The sequence below is a fragment of the Medicago truncatula genome, chromosome 3 (genome assembly GCF_003473485.1).
Source record: "Medicago truncatula cultivar Jemalong A17 chromosome 3, MtrunA17r5.0-ANR, whole genome shotgun sequence".
Lineage (NCBI taxonomy): Eukaryota > Viridiplantae > Streptophyta > Magnoliopsida > Fabales > Fabaceae > Medicago > Medicago truncatula.
In genome coordinates, this window is record NC_053044.1 from 37693453 (window position 1) to 37719053 (window position 25601).

The 25601-nt window shown below is 32.9% G+C and overlaps 2 protein-coding genes across 3 annotated transcripts; both read right to left on the minus strand.

Moving 5' to 3' along the window:
• Window positions 1–551: 551 nt before the first annotated feature.
• LOC25489507 (zinc finger CCCH domain-containing protein 67) lies at window positions 552–4643 on the minus strand. Its single transcript, XM_013605499.3, has 6 exons — window positions 3875–4643; window positions 3589–3654; window positions 2823–2942; window positions 2423–2698; window positions 1238–1507; window positions 552–1074 (listed from the first exon to the last, which is right to left on the minus strand). Exons 1-6 carry the CDS (start codon window positions 4490–4492, stop codon window positions 889–891), a joined length of 1536 nt encoding a protein of 511 aa, XP_013460953.1. The 5' UTR covers window positions 4493–4643; the 3' UTR covers window positions 552–888.
• A 6970-nt stretch (window positions 4644–11613) lies between these two features.
• LOC25489508 (lysine-specific demethylase REF6) lies at window positions 11614–21279 on the minus strand. Of its 2 annotated transcripts, XM_024780144.2 has the most exons (8): window positions 20328–21279; window positions 19019–19097; window positions 17780–17847; window positions 17482–17632; window positions 16543–17240; window positions 15047–15634; window positions 14913–14936; window positions 11614–14197 (listed from the first exon to the last, which is right to left on the minus strand). In XM_024780144.2, the coding sequence occupies exons 1-8, from the start codon at window positions 21121–21123 to the stop codon at window positions 11859–11861; spliced, it is 4743 nt and encodes a 1580-aa protein (XP_024635912.1). In that variant the 5' UTR covers window positions 21124–21279; the 3' UTR covers window positions 11614–11858. The 2 variants fall into 2 exon arrangements, with proteins under 2 accessions (XP_024635912.1, XP_013460954.1); XM_013605500.3 differs by lacking the exon at window positions 14913–14936 and having other exon boundaries at window positions 20328–21278.
• Window positions 21280–25601: the final 4322 nt, after the last annotated feature.

The following is a 25601-nucleotide window of genomic DNA, read 5'->3' on the forward strand; positions in this document are numbered from 1 at the left end:
ATATCGCTGCGAGGATTAGAGTACAGGTGCCTCATAGGATACCTAAGTGTTGTGTCTTGTGTAAAGCATGCTATTACTATTATGGTCGATCAAATATTGGTTATGGGTTTTATATGTTGTCTAGTGACTTTTATTACAATTATGCTATTACCTTAAATTCAATTGTTTTTATTTATTTTTTATTTTAAAAAATCTACCGGTGAAACTCACACAAAACACAAAGAAGTAGAAGTTACAAATATGAACCTGCACCCTATCATATCAAATTTTCCTACGATCCTTTATCATCCTACTTTGTAGGTACGGGACACTTTTTTTTTTTTTTTGAACAAACTTACGGGTCACTTAAAATCAATAGTTTTAATAATTTGTCTGTAGGAATTGAAATGGATGCGGAAAAAAAATCATATATTTCATTAATATCAAGGATGATACTTATTTCGTGTTCAGTAAGTCATGTATAACTTGTTTAGTTTACTTGAAACAAACACAGCTGATTTTTTTAAAAATCTCTTAACAGGCTACAAATTTGACCATTGATTGAGCAGTTCTTTTGTCGCAACTAAAGTTCAACATTTCATTGGCAACCATAATACATAAACAAGAAAATACATATTCACAAAAATTTCACACCAGCACAACTATAATCCAATACTAATCCAAGAGAGGTAACAAACCGGAACCAACAGATAATCTACAACTGCTGAGGTGATATGTCTTGATATATATTATATATAGCTATTCCGCAAAAAGCTTGTGCCACATCAGGCATAACCAGTGAAGTTAAATAAAGTAATCATGTTAAAGATGAAAATCACAAAATATGGATGGTATACATGCTCAAAACCATAAGATCCTTGATAGAAAATGTTTTAATCCTCAAAGCTATCAAATTGTTGCATCACTAGCTCCTGCACTTCCAGCCTCCTCAATACTAGCCGAGTTTGTGTGAGAGGATTGTTGATAACGTCCAGGCATAGTTGGGGGCGGTAGGTTTATCGGGTGGTCATACTTACAAGCTGGTCCAAATTTGCAAATTCCATACCGGCTGTAATGAGTGCACACATTCTGGCCCTGAATTTCACGAGATATTAAATGTTAGATCAAAGAAACTGGTAACATGTACATTAGGGTTTTTGGATCAGTTTCGTACATTAGGGCTGAGTTTTTTTTTTGGTATATAATCATCGGTGAATTGGGGGGAGGGAGTAAAAGATATCAGAGTCATATAACTTACAGGTCTCAAAGGCAGACCCTTGTCACTTAGGTTGCATGGAGGTAATTTTGTAATCCGATTCTTTGGATGATGAAATTTGCAATGGGATTTAAATTTGCAATCCCCAGTTTTTAAGAAGAAACTGCATTCGGGTTCGCCAGGTCTTTCTGGAAACTCTTCAACTGGTGTATGCTTATGACGGTGCATATAAGCATTCATTTCCATAGCTGGGTTGTTCACGGCATATGGTGAAGGTGGATGCATACTCCTCTCAGATAAATAGAAAGGTGCCTGTACAAAATACAAATTGGTCAAATTGCTGGAAAATGGCAAGGAAGAGAGGCCTGCCTCATAAGAATAATTAACTGACGGAAAGGAAGAGAGGCCTGCCTCATAAGAATGGCATGCAACAAAACAACAAATAATAGAGAGGTGTAGGAAATGAGCATGAAATTGAAAACATTATATGTTACACATCAAATTATCACTTGGATATTTCTAGCAAATGCCTTAAGTATATTACTTGCATTTAACGACTTATATGAAATGTAATTGATTACTTAAGAAATGTTTCTACTTTGAAGTTTTCATTTAAACTTCCAATTGTTGTTTCCTTCACCACTACCCTAAGGGCAATTACTAACAAATTCTTGTTACTAATCTATTTTACTTCTGAGCATGCATCCAAAGGTAATTAATCTGAAATGATGTGGTTGTGCAATAGAATGGATGTATATACTGGATCCACAAAAGAGAGCCTAAACAGAGAGAAAGAAAAAAAAGAGATCCTAAAAAGAGAGAGAAAAAAGTTTGACTTTTAAGTAACTGATGGGGAATATGTAAATCGCAATACTTAATACTCCCTCCGTTTCAAAATATAAGCAAATTTTACTTTTTAGGTTCATTCAATTAATGATGCATGTGATTCATAATATGGACCACATACATCATTAATTAAATGAATCTAAGAAGTAAAATTTGCTTATATTAAGAAACAGAGGGAGTACCTTACAGATCATGCCATAACTCAGTATTAACTATACAAACACACATTAAACTGAGCATTATTGACAACTGTGGACTAGGCCACAGGAAACATTGACATTGTATGATAGAAAATTGGCAAGTGATAAGTCATCATGTACCGATGGTATAAAAAAATGTACATTGTTACATAGTTATTAGCATCAAGTCTATCGATTTTACCTGATATCCATTCCAGTCAGAACTTCGGGGAGAAGCCCCTGGAGTCGGTGAAATTATGATTGGCACAAAAGGAGCAGTTTCATTGAATTTTCTGGTAGAAGACCATGGGGGTGTAGATGATTGTGACACGTCTTGCAATGAAGTAGTACTTCCATTACCATATCCTGCAGTGGAGTCATACCCTCCAACAGATGTAGGATCGGGATGATTAAACTTGCAGTTTGCTCCAAACTTACAAGAACCGGTGCGCATGTAATAAGGGCATTCTTTCTCACCCTAAAATGAAAAACAACACGGCTAAAATTTCAGGACAGGTATTCCAACAGCAGAAAAAGATAGCTGATAATGTACGCAAACAAACTTTCAGCATAGCTTGCTAAGTAAGGAAAAAAGCTTATACCAAACGAATAGGTAGGCCAAGGAAGTTAAGCTCTAAAACTTGATCTGCTGAAAATTTTCCTCTGGTGTGATCAAATTTACAATCCTTTCCAAACTTACAACCCCCAGATCTTGAATAATACTGTCATATCATAACATTTGGAAACAGAAAAAAAAATGTTATAATCTAAATAATAGCAGGACAAGTTTAAGAAATGGCTCAGGAAAGAGGATAAACATACACATCGTATCCAAGCATGCTACGTCTAAAAATTGTTCAAGAGATCCAACATTTTTCAATATAACAAAGCTAGGCCAGGATACAACAAAAGTTTTTTTCCCATTATGCCAGCAGTAATTGATCAAATAATTCTAGCATAAATAATTTTTCTAATATAATTTACTCGGTCAAAATCAAGCATAGGTAGTGTTGTCAATCACGGAAAATAGTGGTTTTTTAAAATTCTGTTACGCTACATTGCTACAGTGCCGCTATAGTCTCTATTTGACAACACTTTGTACTGATAGTGTATCATGAAAGAATAGTGATTCGTTCAAATTCCACTATGCTATAACATTCGCTGTATGACAATACTGAGCAAGGAATGAAGAATATAAAATACATGTACACCTCCTAGAGTTAACCTTGCACAATTTCCCATGGAAAATCCCATGGGCAGGGGAATTTGCATTTTAATAACTATATGCAATCGACGCACAAGCCATAGTCAAGGCATTATTAAATCTAAAGTTTTCAACAGAATATAACACCATAATTTTGAAAATACCTTGCATTCTGTCTGGCTTGATCTTTCCTCCAATTCATCTCTTTCTCCTGCCCTCTCTCTAAAAACCTACATTTAGTTTTAAATAAAAGTCAATTAAATCATGAAAACACGGAAGCAGCTTTTAAGAAGTGAACATGTTTGCATAAGTGAAATTTATGCTTCTCTTTCAATACTTAATAATACATAAATGAAGGCATTAGTATTAAACATTCAATGCAACCACACATAACATAATAATAATAATGAGTAAGAGTGTACTAGAAAGAGGAACATAAGAGAGTGATACCTGGTTTCTTCTCCCAAGAGGGTGATTAAACTTGCAATTGAATCCAAATTTGCAAGTTCCAGTCTTGAGATAAAAAGAACAGTCTTCAGCTTCAGGCCTCAATGGATACTGTTCAGCTCCACCATTGCTTCTTTCATCAACATCTCCACTCACCTCATTCTCAATCCAATCACTCACCTCATTATCATCATTCCAACCATCATAATCACCATTCCAACCATCATCATCATCAACATCAACTTGATGAAACCCTTGTCCCTTCTCAGATACTGTGGCAGATGTTTCATCATCAACTTCAAAGTTTGAACCTTTATCATCAATTCCACCAACTTCATCAACATCAGTACTAACCTTCTCATTCACATTCTCATCATCATCATGACACCCTTGTCCCTTATCAGATTCTAGAACAGCAACTTCATGACCAACTTCAAAGTTTGAACCTTTTTCCTCAATTACATCCTCATCTTTCAAATCCAACTTGTTCTGAAGCTCATCATCAAGCTGGGCCAATTGATTGAGATCTGATGGTTCAGGAGGATGATGGTTGGAAACAGGGGAAATATGTTGAACATGAGAAGAAATCAAATGTGATTGAGATTGTTGAGACGGTTCCATTGGTGATGGAATCCCTCCACATTTCAAAAAGAAACCCTAATAGTTGAAATTTGATAGATTTTTGAAATGAAAGAAAGAACAAGAACAAGTGTGAAATCAAACTTGTGTTACATAACATACATTGTAGTTGGTTTGGTTGTACTAATTTTATGTTTAATTAATTAATGTGATGATGTGGATTGTTGTGATGGCATGGCAGGGTGCTACGTGTGTTTATACGATGTAAAGTTTATGTAGCCGTATACCACCGCCGTTCACCTTCAACATTTGGAGTGTCGATAATTAAATTGAGAAATGATATTTGTACAATTATTTTGATACAACTTTTATATAATTTTCTCTTTCATATTCATATTATGTTTTTATTCTCTCTCTTCATTTTTCTCTCTCTATTGTTTTTAATCAATGAGAAGAGAGAAAAACAAAGTTGTCTCAAAAATTGTATTAAAATAATTGTCAAAATATCACTACTCAATTAAATTTCATCAACTTTATTTTGATTAAAATATGTCTGAATATACATTTGTTTAAAGTGAATACATTCATTTATCCGAACTACTCACTTTTAAAATTGAAAATTGTTGTTGACACATATGAGAAGGCTGAGAAATACTAGTAAAAGATGTAAATGCCCATGCAGCAGTTAATTGTCGAGGAATTTAAAAACCAATTGCAGTTAACTGCCGAGGAAAACTTCGACAGTTAATTACCGAACCGGACTTCTACGGTTAACTGCCACAAAAATTGAACATTAATTACATGTTTAATTGATTTAATTGTAACAATAAATTGAAATAACAAAATAATAAACTCAATTAATACATTTAATTTGAAAAGTCTAATTGTAACTGCTACGGTACATTTTTATAAGTTTTTAATGTTGTCTTTCTTTTTTAAAGAAAAGTTTTGAATAATATATAATTGTATCATAAATTGAAATAACAAAATAATAAATTCAATTAATATATTTAATTTGAAAAATCTAATTGTGACTACCACGGTACATTTTTAAAATTAATTTTGAATAATATTTTTCTTTTTTGAAAGAAAAGTTTGAATAATGTTTAATTGTAACATAAATTGAAATAACAAAATAATAAATTCAATTAATATATTTAATTTCAAAAGTCAAAAATTTTAGTTATATATTTATACGAAGTAAATTACAAAAAAAAAATATAAAATCCAAGAAGATCATTACCTATCAATGTCTTTATTACTCATATTAGCAAAAATAAAATGTCATTAATACTGCATTTTTGTAAACAAAAGAAAATGAATGAGTTGTAGTCAACGTCTTTAAAACTAATTCATCTCATTATTTTCGGTAATTAAATCAATTAAAAATGCAAAGGTTATAACAAAAAATACACCACCAAAAACAAAAGTAACCGTTCCACAAAAATCAATCATTCATTAATGTAAATTATTGCATTTTCCCTTTATATTAATAAACGTGAATAGCCTTTAAACACAATTAATTTGGCAGTCACAATTTCCTCGGCAGTTAACTATCGCAGGGGCATTTACGTCTTTTACTGGTGTTTCTAAGCCTTCTCATATGTGTCAACATCAATTTTCTTTAAAATTTAGTGTAAATTTGGTCAAAAAAAAAGTTTATTAAGTAAATAGTTATTTTTATCCTTGAATATGTAACGAGTAACAACGAGTTTTTTAATGTATAAAAAATTTTAAAATAGTTTTTGATCGTGAACTTCATTAGTCAAACTTGTTTATTTATTTTTGGATTTATTTGAAGAGAAATGATTTCAAGGTCCAAAAATTATCTAATTTCTAATTGTTTTTATTTAATTTTTTTTGTTGAGTTTTGTTAATTTTTAATGAATGATGTTAATCTCTATCTCTATCTCTATCTCTATCTCTATCTCTATCTCTATATACATGTATTCTAAATTACACTTTGCTTACATGTCATCTCACAAATGCCCCCTTTTCTAACTTATATTCTATAAGCATTCACCATGTGGCTCTCTCTTTTCTTTCTTTTTTCCTTTTTTCATTTATTTACTAAATGTTTACATATATTCATTCTTATATTTATTATGTAACTTTTGTAACTTCCCTCCCACTATCCATTCTTATTCTTACGTCTATTCTACTACATGTAGCTCTTTTCTTCTTCAATTTTTTCATCTACCAGTTACAAATTTATTGACTATAATTTATTATATAACGTCCATTTAATTTGAGGAAAATAGTGCTAACTCATTCCTTTAAAAAAAAAATAGTATAAAAAGGTGAAGAGATGGATCCCTTTTTACTGTGTAACCTTTTCAGAGTTCAACCTTTTAAAATTCTTCATAGCCTTCCAATTCAACAATAGTATAAAAAAGTCGGATGAGTTAAAATATATATGTGCCTTATATACAACCTTTGTGTATTTAGGCGTGTGAAATTTCAGTCGGAGAGTATTATATTTATTGTATAAGAAGAAGAATGTATTTATCTCAAACATTTGTGGTCTCATCGTAAACTTTTTTTCTCTTCAAATTCAACAGGTGAGACAATTGCAGTGCATAGTTTATATTTTTAATTTTAGAACCCAGCTGTTCATACTTGATACAAAAATGTTGCCTTTGCTTCCAATATCTTTCTCCTATGTGGTGTAATTAGTATTTTATATATTGTGTATTTTATATGTTGACTAAAAATCTATTCATAATATACTAGATAAAAAATCGCACACAAAAACTTTGTGAATATAGACAATATACTAGATAAAAAAACTATTCATAATATAAACATGAGGCTCATTTGTTTCTCTAGAAACAAGTGTCAAGGTTGATTTTTATTTATGTCCACCACCTCTGCACGGTTTATGATATGATAATATCATGAAAGCATGCTTGAGTATATTATTAATGGCCAACACAATTAGTGAAATCGGAGCTTGATTTTGTATCTACTGATTAGTATTTAAATTTTTTACTACCATTACCTACCTGCTACTATGGGAAAGAATTCAATTCGTCCATGTATGAAAGAAGACACTGCACGAACATGAAGGACAAAAGATATACCATCAAAACGACACATGGTAGCGTACCTAAAGAATGTAGTAATATATGTTTATGGTTGATTTATAAAAAAGATGTAAAGGTTAATTATTTTTTTATCCTGCCCAAATAATTTGATACAAAAATTATTTGGATTCCACAAAAATAAATTACATGGGATAACAGGAGAAAGCTTAATGACTTTGATAATGCCTTTAAATGAAAAATTAGATGGTGCTTGAATACGAATAAGTGTTGCTATAGCTTACTATGTCAATCAATGTTTATATAAATTATTATTTAGATAAAACTAAGATTCATATAACAAGCTAAGAATGTGTAGCTGGTATATGAATCGAATAAGACATGATTTCTTAGGTTACATGTTTTAAAAATAAAATAGCTATAAAAACGATGATATATAAAGATCTAAATTCGAATTCAGAATCTCTAATTTTTCTTAGCCAACATTACTTCTATAACATACGAACTCTAAATTATTATTATATTTTAGTCAACATGTATTCTCTTTAATTGAGTGGTACGAGCATGACTTCATAACCTGAATAAATATGGTTTAAATTCATGAGACTATTTAAAATATTGTCAGTGTCATTGTTATCAAAATTATAGTTCCAGTGTTCCCCTATAGTTTAAAAATAATCTATACATTCACAAAAACAAACCAACATTCTTTTTTGTCTCTTGGATCCTTAGATCTGTCTTTAGTTAGTATTTTTATTCCTTTGTTAATTTAGTCTATAAAATTTATAAGTTTTTTAGGATGTGTTTGTAAATTTGTATCCATTTTTTTTGGTGTATCCATTTGAAACAGTCATAAAAATTAAGTAGATAGATATCATATGCTTTAATTTCTTTTTAAAAAACTATCCTTTTTTTTTTTCAATATAGCAAATATTCGACAATTTCAATAGTATTTTTTTAAAAGAAAATGCAAACGAGTGTTTTTAAAGTATGTGTTAAAAAGTCTAAAGAATTTTTTTTTTTGAAAATGATGCTTTCAACACATTAAACGTTTAAAAAGTAACAATTTTTACATGAAATTTATAGATTATTTCTAATTTTAAATCATTGACGAAGCCCTTTTTTAAAATAAAAAATTAATTCAATATTATACAAATATTATGGTCAAACCCGTGCAACGCACGGGTTATATACCTAGTATTTTAGTATTTTGATGTACTAGTATCCACGAGTGCTAAAGCCACAAGGACGCCGTGTCACTAAAACTCGCTTTTTTTTTTTTTTTCAATACTAAAATAATTTTTTTTTTCTAAAACAAAATGAAATTAAAATAGTATTTAGAGAGTGTGTTGTGTGTGTATGTTTAACACTCATCTCTATTTTCTCTAAAAAAAAATACATTCATTTCTACTCTCTCTGTTTCCATTTTTTTATCATTGTTTTAATCCAACAATTGAGATATACAATAAAAATAAATGTTTTGTCAATCATTTTTTAATTCCATGCATTGTCCATACCAACTGATTTAAGCTTACGATGACAGATCTTACTCTATTTCTAAAAGTACATACATTAAGTTTTTGAATTTTGTTTTTTTAAAAAAATACTTTTTTTTCTTTTGCATATCCGGTGATAATATTTTAAATTTTAAAATTTGGATTGACATTTATGGATTGGCCTTATACCTATAGTTTTCAAGGGAAATGGGATGTCATAATCTAAAATTTAGTTGAAAGTAGGTAAAAACTATGAATGATTGTCGCAGCCAAAAGATCGAATTTGAATTTTTCTGATTGAAAATTTAATCTAAGATAATTTTACTTTTAGTTTAGAAATTTAGGATCCCAACTAGGTCTAACCTGTTTAGGCGCGGTGTCCCCCTTCCAGAGAGAGATTTTGGGTGTGTCTCATGTGCTGCACCATCTGAGTCCACGTCGCATCTTTTTCTTTCCTATCCTACTGTCCTTCCGGTTTGGTATCAGGTAGTTAGGTGGTTAGGTTGGGAGTTTGTGATCCCCCTTGGTCTTGCACGGCAATTCCACGCCTTTACGAGCTTAGGAGGGGGAACAGAGTTAGATTAGGTCTATTTCTAGTTTGCCATGATGTTATATGGACCATTTGGACGTCCCAAAACGACCTTATTTTCTCTGGTGGCGCTCTCCGTGAGGAACCTGTTGTGGATAGAGTGAAACTCTTAGCTTGGAAGTGGTTCATGGCTAAGTGCCATGCTAGTTCATGCACTTATCACGAGTGTGAGGTGCAGCCCGTCCTGTGTTGGCACCGATAGGGTTTTGGTGGTGGCTTTCCTTGGATCGCTTGGGGGTTTGGGTGGGGGCTTCTGTCTCCTCCCTTCTGTCCAGCTTTTGGGGTTGTTTCTCTACTTTTTTGTTTCTGATCCGGCATGTGTTTTGGCGGGTGGTTGTTGCTTTCTTTGTCTTTTTTTTTTGGTACGGTGTGGGTGTGGCCCTTGGGGTTTGTCCGGGGGGTTAGTTTTTTGGTGCTTTTCGGGAGCAATGTCGGATGACTCCTTAGGTGTATCTGTACAGTTTGTATATATATATATATATATATATATATATATATATATATATATATATATATATATATATATATATATATATATATATATTTGCCATTAAAAAAGTTAGAAATATAGGCTTTACTAATTTTAAATTTAAAAAAAATCAGTATTAGATAAATCATTATGTGTGCTTTATGTCATTTTTAGTTCAATATATTCTTCATAATTCATGTTATTTTAACGGTCAATGTTAGTTGTTAGTTTTTGTTAGAAAGTTTGCGGGTGGAATTTTTTTTTTGAAGAAGTTAAATTAACCCACCTAACCGGGAAAATCAAACCTGAAACCTCAAAGAGGAGCTTTGCGGGTGGAAATTGAAACCAACATCTTGTATCTCTAAATCTTTAAGTCCCACTATGACCAAAACATCTTATATTTCTCATGTTTCATACGTATATTAAAGATTATTTGTTACAACTACTTCAAACTGATATGTATCATGTAATAAAAAAAAAACCTGATATGTATCCTTCTTCATGCATTAAAGATTTATCTTGAAATATTACATGTCATGTGAAAATAAATATTATATATGTTAAAATTTCAAAAGAAAAAAGAGAATGAGAAGTAAAAAAAAAAGACGGTCAGAATCTAATTTATATAAGAAAATGCTAACTTATGTTTTTAGGATATAAGTTAAGAAAACAAATGTAAAAGTTTTTTTTAAAAATTATGTATTCAATGTCCTACAAGTTACAAAAGTTACATTTTCAAAATTATTTTTTATTTTCATTTTAAACTCTTTCACTTCTGCCTTTAAAGCACAAGTTAGCACGACCCTTTATATAAATAGGATTATCCCCTCTTTGTCGTGGTCAATTTAGCAATGTTCACAATATAAGTGAAAATGACCATCGATAGTTAAAAAAAATAAATTAAGTAGTGGTGGGTGAAACATGTTAAGATGTGTTTTTAACTAGTTTTTACACTTGTGTAATGCACGAGGAGAAATATGCATTTATATGATACATATACAAAAATAATTATTGGTTTATATTTGGAAAATTACAAAAACATTTGAACATTGAACCAGGACATAGTCGAATATTTTTACAAGCAGAATTTGAGTAGTACCACAATTTTCGTTGTGTTTTTTTTTTGTCAGTATGCTTATTGAGCATTTAATGGTGAACACTAAAATTAATTCCAACAGTTAATAATTTCCATCTATATTGATTCACTAGTTAAATAGTTCCAATATTATACAACAAAGAAATAATAAACATTAAAAATAAAAATATTCTTCAAAATGATCCCCGTTGTTTTGAAAAAGATAGCATTGAAAGTAAAATGGGAAGCACAAAAAGGTTGGTGCTTAACACAAGTCTGAAGTCCCACAACGAAAGGTTGAAGAATTCTATTCCTTTTAAAAGGAACTTTTTTTAACATGCTTTAGTGAAAATGAGCTTACAACATAATATTAGCGCACAACTATTTTATTCTATCAACATAATGGCGTTTTCAATAAACCAAAAAAAAAACATTGATTCATTAGTGAAAATTATGAACTGGGGAATGCATTGCAATAATATCATCACAATTCACAAAAAGTAAAAGCTGGAATAGCATTTGCATGCAATGTGATATGAACAGGTTGAGAATTAAGCATTTGCTTTAATTGTAATGAAACAATGGGTTGAAGACCCAAAGCAAACAGAATTAATAGTTTTTACAAATGACAATTGCAGACATATCCTAAAATGTTAGTCCTAGCTTTGGTCAATTAAGCAATGGAATCATAAATTCTAAAAACATGTTAAGTAACAACAACATCTATTGCACTTTCTATTGACGAATCTTCTTCGCTAAATGACCAGTCTTTCGCTTATGACGACTGAAATCAGACACAAATCTGAATGTTTGACCACAACCTGGCTCGGCACATGCATAAGGTCGTGCACCGGTGTGAACTCGAATATGCTCGGTTCGAGCCCATGCCCACTTGAAAGACATCTTGCAACCCTTCCAGGGGCACTTCAGAGGACGGTCATCTTCATGAACTCGCCGGTGCTGCACCAGATATTTGTGCGAGAAAAACTTTTTTCCGCAACCTTTTACTGGACAGATGTTTCTCTTATGATGCACCAACTCGTCTTTTGACTCAAAACTCATGGTGCATCCCTCAATGTCACACTGATATTCTGCTTCCTCGTCCTCTGATTTGGGATTGCAAGCTGAAACCTTTGCAGCTGCAACACCATTTGCCCTTTTCCTTTTGGTTTCCCTGTCTTTTGATTTTACTTCAGACTCCTGAGCTTTTAAGACTCTCTTTCTAAGGCGTGTACTAGGTCCACCTTCTTCGTCCTCTTCCATATCTATACTAGGCTCTCTGGAGTTGTCAGAAAGATTACTCCGCAAATGAGACGGCTGCTTTACTTGCTTGGCATTCTTCTGAGCTCCTCGTTTCACTGGCTGAGGTGTCTGGTTTTTCATTTGGAGAGTTTTGGATTGTTTCATCTGTTTAAGTGTCTTTCGTTTGGATTGTTTACTTGGAAGAGTTCTCTTGCGCTGCTGAAGAGAATCATCTTCCATTTCGTTATCTAAAATCATATGATCTTCATCCTTGCATTTAGCTTTCTTCCTTTTAGGGTTTCTATGCAGCAGATGAGCATTATTGTCAGCTGAGTCATCGATATCTTCCTCATCAGTCTGTTTAATGTGCCTGCTCCTAGGATTTTTTCTCTGCTGCTTCTGAAAGTGATCATCCAGTTGATCATCAGACATTTCATTTTTCACTCTATCAATGCCTTTGTTCTTCCTTCTAGAAATACCTGTTTTATGCCTTTGATAGGAAACCTCCAATTGGTCGTCAGACATTACATCTTCCTCTGCTACACATTTGGCTTGCCTGACTTTAACTGCCCTTCTTTGGTACTTGCGACGATAGACATTTGTTTGATCGTCTGACACAGCATCCTCATTGGCAAGGTTTCTGGCTTTCCTACTTTTAGGATTACCCCGTTGCTGCTTCAGCTTGTTCAGCTCCAGTTGGTCATCTGATATCACTGAATCTTTTTCAGCAAGGTATTTGCCTTGCCAGCTTTTAGCAATTCTCTTTTTCTGCTTCTGACAACCACTCTCCATTTGGTCATCAGAAATTGCATCTTCACCAATATAGTCGGCATGCTTGCTTCTGGAAGTCTTTCTGTGCAACGGAAGAGAACCAACATCCAAAGAATCCTCTGAAACCGAATCTCTCTCTGTACCTTCATCTTGATTACTTCTAAGTTCTTCCATCTGATGACAATCAGAATCATAGTCCTCTGCATCATCTGAAACCACTTCATTGCCAGCAAATTTAGCTTTTTTGACATTAAAACTCCATCTATTTTGCATGTAATCATCATCAATCGAATCATCAGAAACTACATCACTTTCAGTGCAATTGGTTTGTTTGCTTATAGGTTTTCTATGATGATATGGAGAACAATTCCTCTGCAAAGCTGCACCATCTTTCTCAACACCCTTAGCTTGCTTGCTTCTAAGAAACCTTCTTGGCCGAGGACTGGGTTCATCTTCAGCAGAATTATCCAAAACCACATCCTTATCATCAAAATTTCCCTTCCTGATTCGCCGTCTACTCTCTGAGGTTGTTTTCCTTTTCCTACCTGATTTTGTGATAGCCGTTGCAGTTTTGGGGGTACTTCCCGATCTCTCAATTTTCACATCAGGCAATACCAATCCACGTAAACTTCTCTCATCCTCAACATATTCAGAATCCCTTATTGCTAAAAGGGGATGGACCTGATTAGACATCCAAACTTTACCACACCATTTGCCAGCAACAACCTTTTTCTGCTTGTCAGCCCTTCTCTGATAAACCTTTGGTTCTATCGGTGAGCTTGCTGGAGAGCTACGACCGAATGCATAATATATAACGGAATTGTAAGGCATCTGCTTGCTATAAAGGGGAGAGCGGCTAAGACTTGCACTATAAAAGAGATTTATTCCTAGCTTTACAGTCCAGTCCCCATTCCCGAGACTCGCTTCCTCACTATCCAGAGCTGACTGGATCCTTTTCTCATCCTCCTTGGTGCCATGCCTGTAGGCAATATTCTTCCACGTGCAATCAATCCCCAAATCTTCTGCCACCAACTGTGCTTCAGCCTCTATCTTGGGATAATCTGAGCATGTAAATAAGTAATGAATGATTTGCAAAAAGGAAAACCAATAAACTGTAAAAGCAACTACACAATATAAACACATGTAAAATAACCTGAACCCTATGAGATGAAGATAAAGTTAATCAGTAGCAAAGAGGTATAACATACACCACCAACTATTATTGAGCCATGAAACTAACTGAAAAATACTTTTTCAAATCAGAAAGATGCATCCTAGTTAGTATAACTTATCATAGCTAAAAAAGTTCCCCGAGGCTGAAATATGAGAACTAGTGATGAGTCAGTTTCCTACATTGTCCATCACATAAATAAAAATCACACAAAGCCTTTGCAAAGGTCTGCAACTTGAAAAAAAGGTAAAAAAAAAAAAGGAGCAACTGCTTAAAATAAAATATAAAAAAAATAAAATAAGATCCATGATTTTATAGCAGGACCCTATAAAAAACTGTGCTTACAAATAATAATTGTCTATTTTTGGTTCCTTAGGACACTGGTTAAAATAAAAAGTACCATTTTAGATTGATCCTTACTCAAAAGAAATTGATTAGATAAGGAAACTTTACAGTCTTCCTTATTCGAGAAAAGCTATATCATTCTATGCAATGAGGTGCATAGAATAAAGGAAAAGAAAAAAGAAAGACAAATGAACGACCATGAGAATAATAATAAATAAATGTTTACTTTTTAATCTGTAGATAATGTACAGAAATTTTACCGTCATTGAATCGTATGATGCCACCTATTTACAGAAGAGTTGAAATCTTTTACTAGAAGTGAAAAAAAAGCGGCAAAAAGCAAAGGAATAGAGTTGTTTTGCAAAATGAATAGTAAATCAATCAACCCTCAGACCTGGATGACATAAGAGCAATATGTGGGCTCCACCTATTGGGCGTAGTTGCTGCTCTGCTTCTACAGCATGCTCTAGACAGAATACATGCATTCTAGACGACTCTTCATCGCATTGTGGTACCAGTAAAACATTTTTATGATTTACAGGAACAATTGCCTCGATTGACAATGACTTCTCAGCGTCATTAGTATCACGGGAACTATATGTTGTGGAATAAGGCATTGCCCTTGTATTTTCAAATGCAGCCCCTGAAGTGATTTTATAATCCTGTTCCTCAAAAGATTGATCCCGAGGATGATGACTCAAATTACACTCATTTCTGTGTGCTTCGTAGCTGGCACTCTCTGAAAGGGTATCATCTTTATCAAGTATTGTCATGGGATTATCATTGGAATCACAAAAATTAGAAGGCAAACTTTCTGATGTAAAGTTTATTGCATTTGATTCATGGCCGTCAACTGCATCTTCCTCAGAGTCAGAAGAACTTCCATATGCTGAAGCCAATAATGCAAGAGCTGTAGCTGCTGTATTGCCATTTTCTCCTTCGGAATGTAAGGCCTCTTCTTGGGCATTTTTCTTTGTCCACCCTGCGTTATAAAACAAAATGGATCAGTACTTTTACCTAGACCGTTGCCAAGGAAAATCAGAGCTAAAAATTTATAGTTGTTAACTTTTGAGAGAGATGGCAAATATGATGTAAAAGGCATTTGGTTGCTTAAATACCTAAGTTGTGTTTTCATATGTACACCAAAGGGCATCAGTGCATGTTCCTGTTCTATTATTATCCCAACTAAAATCCTAGCGTATCATTATGACATTTGGTACTATGTAACAAATGACCAGTTCATGACACCTGTGACAGGACAACTCAAATCTTCTTCAGCCATCACAAAAGGCAAGATAATCTTCTAGTCTTCCGGAGTTTAGGATTTGAATTGCAACCAATTAACACAACCATCTCAGGGGTTTGCATAAGCCCAAAAGAAAACAAACCAACCTTCAGACCCCATGTAAGTCCGAATGCATAATAAGTGAAAAGAGTAACGTCCAAATGCATAACTAGTTTATGTACAATTGGTTTTTCCCAAAAGGAAGTATTTAAAAAGGAATAGGAAGAACGACAAGGATAACTATTTCAAAACATAACAAAGATGCAAATAAAAAATATCTTGGCAACAAACAAGGAAGGGAGCCAAACAGGATAGCCTAAGTCATGCGCACGCAGAGACATGGAAGAACCAGCATGCGCAACAACTGTGTTTCTGCTCTACAGTAGGAAAAAATCAGGACAGATTGGCCACACAAGTCAGGTATTACATATAGAACACTGACCAAATAAATAAACTGAAGACATAGTTCCTAATGAGCATATGAAACAGGCCCCAAAAACACCTATAATGTGTAGTCATTATTGATCATAACTGAAGAAACACCCATAAACCAATTTTGATAAAATATTATACAAAACATTAGAAATGTAATTTGTAAAACTTGCCTGCATACATATTTGGCTCGGGAATATGTGCATCTTCATGGGGGGCAGTATATTTATTGCTACCAGGTAATCCAGAGGCAGCAACCCAATCATTAAAGAAGCTGCAATCAGCAGACATAAGATACCTAGCTGCTGGTTCTCTAGGCTGTACAATAGCAACACAGGAAAAGTTTAATAGTCCACACGTGACACACGAAAACAGTCTCTGCTCTGACAATCCATCTCCTTGACTAGTCTCACTTTCACTGTCTCTTTGAAGTTGCTTAGAACTTGAAGGGGATTTGTTACCATTTGCATCCAACGAGGGAATCCCCTTCCCTTCGGACAACAGAGTAAGTTCATCATTCACAGAACATAAGTTTTTTTCTTGGGCAATTCCGCGATTCCTGTCGAATACCAGATCATCAGAAACAAAACCTTTTGATGAACTCAGTCCCTCAGAATTGCATACATCAAAGGAAAATCCAGGGTTCACTTTTGGTGGCCGGCATCCAACACGTAATTTTGAGCAACTAGAGATGTCAACTGAGTTGCGAGGAAGAAGTACTACAGAAGACTCATTTCCGAGGACATGAAGCAGATCATTGTTTTGTAACACATCCTGGACAAATAGTTCTTTAATTACAGCTTCTCCTTCACCCTTCTTCTTATCTTTAAGTCGAGAACTCCGAGGTGCCGCACTGATTCCCCCAGGGATTCTGTATGGAAAGAACAAGGATATTCACACAAAACATATATTATTATAGCTATATGGTCTTTAAAATAATTGTATTTGTGCGAATATCACATTATATTAAGACACGCACATGTTTATGTATCATCTAGAATGATTCATCCAGAGATTTTAAAATTGGAGAATTACATCTTGAAACTCCATTGAGTAAATAATGGCGGCACTCTTATAGCAATTACAAAAGGCTAGAAAAGGGAAAGACAAACCTAGAACACAAAGCTAAGGCAAGGTCATAAAGTAACTGTAAATGTGAAACCATGGGAGAATAGTTTATTGAAGCCCTCCGAATAGCAGCATCTTTAGCAACTCTCAACCACTCGGGTGTTGCAATGTTTGCCGCCTCTGCACAATTAAAACCTACACAATATACATCCAGAGCATTGGAAGCATTCAACAATTAGCATAAACAGTATTCACAAGGTTAACTCACCTCCCTCTCAGAGAGAGAGATGCAGAGAGACGTTGAACCTATATGTAACATTCTTAAATTGTCAAATATCTTACCATGACTGAACCCCGTGTGATAGGCTCTTGGAAATGTCACAACAAATTCCCCAGCATTTTGCACTAACCTGATTCAAAGCAATTGAAATTTAAAGTATAGATGCGCATATAAAGTATAAACCACCATACATGATCACTGAAAAAATGGCGTCTAATGATTGCTATCATGATTACCAAAATCCATAATTACAATACTAAAACATATAATAAGAGATAAACGAGGGTAACAATTACTAGGACGAGGACAAAATATTCTTTTCAAAAGGAAAAAGAATTCTCCAGAAAAACTAAAGGGAGAATAGAGGGAAGGGAACCAAGCATGAAGCGGGCAGCTAGGCTTTCCCATCTCTCAGCATATCAGAAATGGGAACTGCCTGTGAAGAGTCCCACATTCGATGAGAGATGGCCAGAACATATGTTTATAAGTGGGGGCTATCATCCTCACCTTACAAGTTGGTTTTGTAAAGTTTAGTTAGGTTTACGCTATCGGATCACGCTCCAGATGTTCAGTTCTGGGCATAAGGTGTGTGTGTGTAAAGTGTCCTACATTGGACAAGAGATGGCCTGAACATATGTTTATAAATGGGGGAAATCTTCACCTCACAAGCAGGTTTTGTAAAGTTGATTTAGGCCCAACCCAAAACAAAAATAGTGGAGCGCTGTATACGAATACAATCCTATGCCAAAGAAAATATATAAAAATAAAAAATAAAAATAAAAACCTTAAAGATTAGGTTATTCCACTCTCACTGAATGCACCAGACAACTGCATAAACTAAACACTGCCACACAATTATAGATTCCTTGTTTCTAGCAAAAACCTCAAAACTAACAAGCTGCTTCCTAGTACCAATTGAAGGACCACTAAATAAATGGTTTCAAAGGGAAGTAACGAAACAACAATTGAACAATTAAAACAAATTATTCAAAACATAAATAGACGTAGTATCAATGAATTCTAACATCTAATTAGTTACAACAAAAACTAGTTAAATGTTTTGAGAACTAGGGATACATTTCTAGTAAGATACTAAGATTGTATTTGCCATTGCTGAACTTCAATAGCATTAAAGTTGAAATTGATTTTTGTTGGACAAAATAAAGCAGTATTCCAAAGTAACCCACAAGCCACAGTAAAAATGACAGTGTAAGCAGCAACTGACGCTAGATATTTATCCAGAGGATTTACCAAATATGAGCATCACAAAATATAGCATGACATTCATTAAAAATTAGTACCTGCAGCATGGAACACCTGCGCTAATAAACACTTCTGGTGACATCACTGTGGTCTTCTCACCAAGAATAGAAAATGTAACTGTTCAGAAGAGACAAGAACCTGATAAGGCATGTAACATGTGCATCCAAATATAAACACAGAGTGCGGTGTCAATGTATCATCCTTTTCACATATTGAAATTACTACCAGTTCCTCTCAATAATGTGAGATAGGACGAACCAATATTCCTCATTGATTGAAAAATAAAACACAATACATCAACAGTAAAGAATTGAAGATAATAACAATGAAGATAGCCTGGACAGAACACAAAACCAACGGATGTGATGATTATAGTAAGGCGTTGTATTTGTAGAGGGAAAATGGAAGAGACAGGGGTGCATGTTCAAATGAGGGTAGACTTCTAAACCCCGTCTAGTAAGATTTCATTAAATTAAAACTGTGTGCAATCATTAGACCCATTCACTGCCTACTGTAAGAGTACACTGTATGTATGGTAGAGTGTAGACTACACCTGGAGTAGCTGCACTCCTATGTGACTAACTGTAACTAACAAGACATAGTTACAGTTGCATCTTACTTACTATAGGATAGCAATAGTTTAGCATGGCCATGTAACTAACCTCTTGGAGTTAGTTACAGGTAGTTAAAGCTTTAGCAATCTATAAATAGGATCAATGCACATTGTAATCATTTCGAGAATCCATAAATCAATGATTGATGAGCACGAAGTGTTCTTAGAGTTTTCTCAACGATTCATGAACAGCAAGTTCAGCTTCTAAAACCTACTAAGGTTAAAGCAATGAACTGCGATCCTAAAATAAACAATATGAACCCTAATTTTGTCATCTTTTCTTATTAAAATAACAATTTTACTCACTTCTAACAGGCTGAGATTAAAACAGAGATAAAAAAACTGAAAACATAAACTTTTTCGCTAGTGAATTTGGTTTTAACAATCATGCCTTGCCTTAATCTAAAACTCAGGATTGTCGGAAGATGACAGAAGCCATGCATGCAGAGAGAGTGAAACAAACTATCTGGTAATGTACTAGTCAAAAGATTAAAAGGTTGCAGAAAAACATACACTAAGAATGGTTCTATATGAATTTTTACAACTTTAGCCAAACAACAAAAAAATTAGATTTTTATACAAAACAAAGCTACTCTGTATTTCTCTCAAAGAATCCATATCAATCCCCAAATAATTAACAGAAACAGAACATCATAAAACTAATAATGCAGGCAGATAGATAAACATAAAACCACATATAATCATCCTATTACAAAAGTAAGAGTGAAACTAACCAAGAGGGTTGATCTCTCCACCATATCCATGAACTCTAACAACATCTTCAAAAGCAACAGCAGCATCTCTAGGAACACCATACCAAGTCTTAGAAGCACCCATATGAAGATAATTCAAGCTATGCAAATCATGATCCTCCACATGCCAAGCAAACCAACTAAAAAGCATAGCAAGATAAACCATGGGCGAAGTAACTCCGGGTATCTCCTCCTTCATAAACCTCAACAAAGACCCTTTGGCCCTTGAAACCCTCCTCATATTCCAAGTACTATTAGCAACTGAAGAAAACGGTTTATTATTATTCTCCACCGTGTCCGCGAAAGCAGAACCCGGCATATCATTAGCATACTCAACAGAAAACGGTTTATCCACCGTAGCTTTCCAGAACAATGTCTCTATTTCAAGAGCACTGTTACTGTTTTTCTTCTTCTTGTTCATGTAACTTCTTTCGAACCATTTTGCTTTGGCTTCAAACTCAGAGAAAGTGTAGTGGTCCCCACTCTGCCAAACGGGTCGTTTAACGGGTCGGGGTTTACGGGGACAGAACCCGATCTGTTGTTGACGGGTGGTGAATGTGGAGTTAGGGAATGAACGGTTTAGGTTAGAGATGGTGGTTTTTTTGGAAGAAGGTGGAAAAGGAGGGATAATTTTGCAGATTCCGAATTTGGAAGCTTCGTTTTCGATCTTGAAAATGTATGCGATTGGATCTTCGAATTCAGCTGGAGTGGGTCGGTATTCGGGAGCTACTGGCATGGATTTTAACCATGGGAATACGTCGCCGTTTGATTCAGCCATGGTTGTTCTGTGCTGTGATTGTTGAAGATGATGTTTCACATTTATGGTGTTGTTGAGATTCTATGACTCTGTTATTTTGTTTGTGATGTTTTTGCTCTGTTTTTTGCTTACAGAGGAAATGAAATGAAATGAAAAGGGTAAAAATCAATAAAGGCTAGTGAGCAGAGTGGTGTGAGTTGTTTTACGGACTGTGTCTGTGGATTTTAGGAGCCGTGTTTTATGCCACTGTTTTCTCTGTTTATTTACACAAACTACCATTTTCTTTTCTCTTTCCTTTTTTATGTCATAATAATAATGGGAGAATTCCTTTTTCTTTTTTGGTAAAAAAGTGGGAGAATTCTTAGTTTTGGGGTTTGACTAAATATTGAAACAATTAATTTATATTTATATTTAGTTTAAAATAATTATATGTAAACAATAAATTTTTGCTAAATTATTGGATGAAATACAATGTTCACCCTATTTTAGAAAGGTGTGTTAAAACTTCATGAGAGGAGTTGGTATTCACCTCATAAAGTCGGTTATATAAGCTTGTGTTAGACTCAGCCACAAACGATTTTGTAAATTATTTGTAATATATTTTTTATTTTGAGGAGAATCATTTATAATTGGTGTGATTAAAACAAAGAGAGAAAGGTAATTTAAAAATGTCTCCATGAGCTTAGCTCATTTGGTAAGGGATAATGCACAATATGTGCAGGGGCTAGATTCAAACCCCGGACGACACCTCACTTATTCACCTTTAAGGTGAATTTCTCCGGCCATTAGACTACATGACAAAAAAAATTAAAAATAATGTGACAGCAATTACAAATTATGTATAAATAAGGTGTATGCCATCAACTTTTATGTTCGTTTAACATTTGTCTATAATTTAATATTTATTCATCTTTCCTTGTGGTGTTTTGTATTTTTGAAGATTAAAAGATAGTTGAATAATTTAATGATTAAAAATTCATCTTTTTAAAAATAATAAATGAGGTGTCTTCGCTTCGAACTCTAACCTTTGTATATATTATACAACGTCTTTATCAAATATTAAATTAATTTCAAAGGGGACTTAAAGATAAAAAAAAAAGTTATTTGATATCATATAATTTTTATACTTTTTGGCTTTGACAACTAGGTTTTGGCCAAACAATTTATTTGGTCCAATCAAATCTTAGCAATATGGGATATGCACTCTCCATAAGATATGATTTAAGTTGCATCAAGTCATTAATTAAGGTCACAAGATATATTCTCTCCTTAAAAAAATATAAATAAAAAATTAATTAAGTTTTTGGTCCCTATAAATATCTGCAGTTTTTTTTTAGTCCCTATAAAAATAAATCACACTTTTTAGTCCCTACAAAATTTTCCGTTAGTGTTTTTAGTCCCTTTTAAATTAAAATTTGTTTAATTATGCTTAAAATTTTAAATTTTTTAATGATTTTTTACATACTTGTTTAAAACATTATAAAAGGTTCCGCCACAATAAATTGGTTCAAAATTTTATTTTTAGGTCCAAATTTTTGTTAGTTTTATCTTGAATTTTTGGCGTTTTAAAAAAATTATATTTAATTCATTACATGTTAAAAAATTCTAATTTTTTTATAAAAGAGATTATTATAATGTTCTTAACATGTATGTTAAAAATAATTTAAAAATATAAAAGTTTAAGTATAATTAAACAAATTTCAATTTAATAGGGACCAACACATACTTTTAGTCCTTGTAAAATAAAAATTTGCTCAATTGTGCTTAAACTTTTAAATTTATAACATATTTTTCACATACTTACTTAGAATATCATACAAAGTTCCTCCGCAAAAAAGTAACTTAAAATTCTATTATTATGTCCAAATTTTCATTAATATAATCTTGAAAATTTGGCTTTTAGAAAAATTCATATTTAATTCATTGCATGTTAAAAAACTAAAAAAAATTATAAAAGAATGTTTTACGATGTTTTGAACATGTATGTAAAAAATCTTTTAAAAATTTAGAAGTTTAAGCATAATTAAACAAATTTTAATTTAGCAGGGACTAAAAACACTAACAGAAAATTTTGTAGGGACTAAAAAGTATGATTTATTTTTATAGGAACTAAAAACAAAACTACAAATATTTATAGGGACCAAAAACTTAACTAACCCTAAATAAAAAATCTTCATAAAAAATTATAAAAATATCAAATGTATCTGTTCAGATTTAAAACCAAAAACATTTGACTTTTAAAATATTTTGCTTAAATGTTAGTGTTGTAATTGGAGTGAAGGTAAATAGTTTAAAAAGAACATGAAACAAAACGTACATCAATATTAGATATGGTGAAAAACTCAAGAAATTAAGGTTTAAATTTTTTTATATTAAAAATCTTTTTCAAGTACCAAGTTTAAAAATCATACAAAAATTTGTTGGGTCATGCTAACCGGCACCGAAATACTCATTAAAGATACTAAAAAAAATTATAAATTGAAAAAGATATTTTTGTTTTGACTTTTATGAATTGACTATACAATTTTCAATGCAATAACTATTATATAACATTTTTTTACTATCCTTAACTAGTGTCTGGGGCAAACATTTCCTAAATTTACTAATTTTCTATTCAACTTGATTATTTTTCATAGATTCCCTCTGTTCGAATTTATTTTTGGTGTTCATTTGAAAGAACGAATCTTGTTAAAATCACACAAGTATCCTTTTACACAGAACATCAAACCAATCTAACCTACATTTGGTGGTGTTGTTCATTAAAACAAGAATTCTGGTCTTCTCCCAACAAAAATTGTTCGCAATATCCTTACGTGAGTTAACTCACGCAAAAGTTAAACATAAAAATACCTTTAGATGAGTTAACTCACGCATATGTTAAACATAAAATAACTCACGCAAGAATATTTTTGAAAATTTGGTTGGGAATGAGCAAAACGTGTTGATAGAAGAGCATAATTCTTAAAACAAAAGTTATAATGTTTTGCAAACGTGCCCTTTTTCCGCCGCTTGAATTGAACATTGCGATTATCCTATTTTTACCCCCAACAAAGTTTATAATGTTTTGAGATAAATCCGATCCGTATCGGTGCTGTTTTTATTTTACGGAATCGGTACTCATAAGCTGACGACAATGGTCCCTATATATTATCAGTCACTTCTTCAGGGGAGTCAATGTGCTATAGACCCCACCAAATGTTGACACGTCAGAATGGTGGGTCTCTGTAATGTGAAACATGTGTCTTTATTTCATTGGCAGATTCATGGACTAATTACTTACCGTGGGGCCCTGCAAGTTCTGCCTGCATGAATGAAATAACTAAATTCTGCGGATGAAAATGTCATGCTACAATGCAACCAAATTACTACCAGCATCAATGCATTGTATAGTACACTCTCATCACATGCTCACACAAAATCAAGTACACTCCCATCACAATCATCAACCTTTTTTTGTATGTGTATGGTTAGTTAATTAAGTACTCGTCCTCGATTAATCTTTTCGATTTGTGGAAATTCAATAGTGAAACACAATGAATGAACACATGATAACATCAATGATCAACCATTCAACCTGGGCTGTTCATGGGTTCAAAAGACCCTTTTAACCCGATAATCCAAAATTTACTTGTAAAGTCAATCTTTTCGTAAACAAAATAAGTTTGAGTCAGTGGTTTAATTTGGATAACAAGTATATAATTTCAAGGGTTTTGCTGACAACCAGTGTCCTCAGGACAATGGTTAAGGAAACTATAAATAAAAAATTTGTCTTAAAAATATAAATTTTGACTTTTGATTAAATAATAATTTCATCACTTTTTATAAAAAGTTACTCGTTTTAATTGCTTAACCAATACCTTAAGGGCACTGTTTGGCATTCTCCTAATTTCAAATTTGTAAATTTGCAAACCTGTTTCATTAAAAATCAATTTCAAAATTTTATATATTGATTAAAAAATATTTTAACTAAATCTAAGTGATAGAATTTTCATGAATAAAAAGTGAGTTAATCATATATATGTTTTTGATTTTTTGAAAAAAAAAATAGATATTTCTTGATCTATGACCCAAAGCAACTCATTTATTATGTATTGGATTGGTTCAGATTTGACAGGAAAAATTATACAAGTAGCTTAATACGATATCATCATTAATATAAATTATACAAGAGCAAAATATGTATGGATTATAATAATACAACTTAGCATTGTAGGGACCATTGAAGAGGGTTCCTTGAAAAAAGACCATTGAAGAGGCTATTAAACCAACAATCCTATTCAAATGAAAATCAATTTCTAGACCATTTTAGACCATTGATAATTTTCGATTTGATAACAGAATAAAAGATGACCAGTCAAAAGAAGAAAATAGAATACAAGATTTGTTTAGAAATTACAATTTAGCTCACATAATCACCTAATTGACATGGTTCAACAGTCAGATGATGAAATCACTTTATTTTTGGATTAAAATTCACATTTTACTATACAGAAAAACTG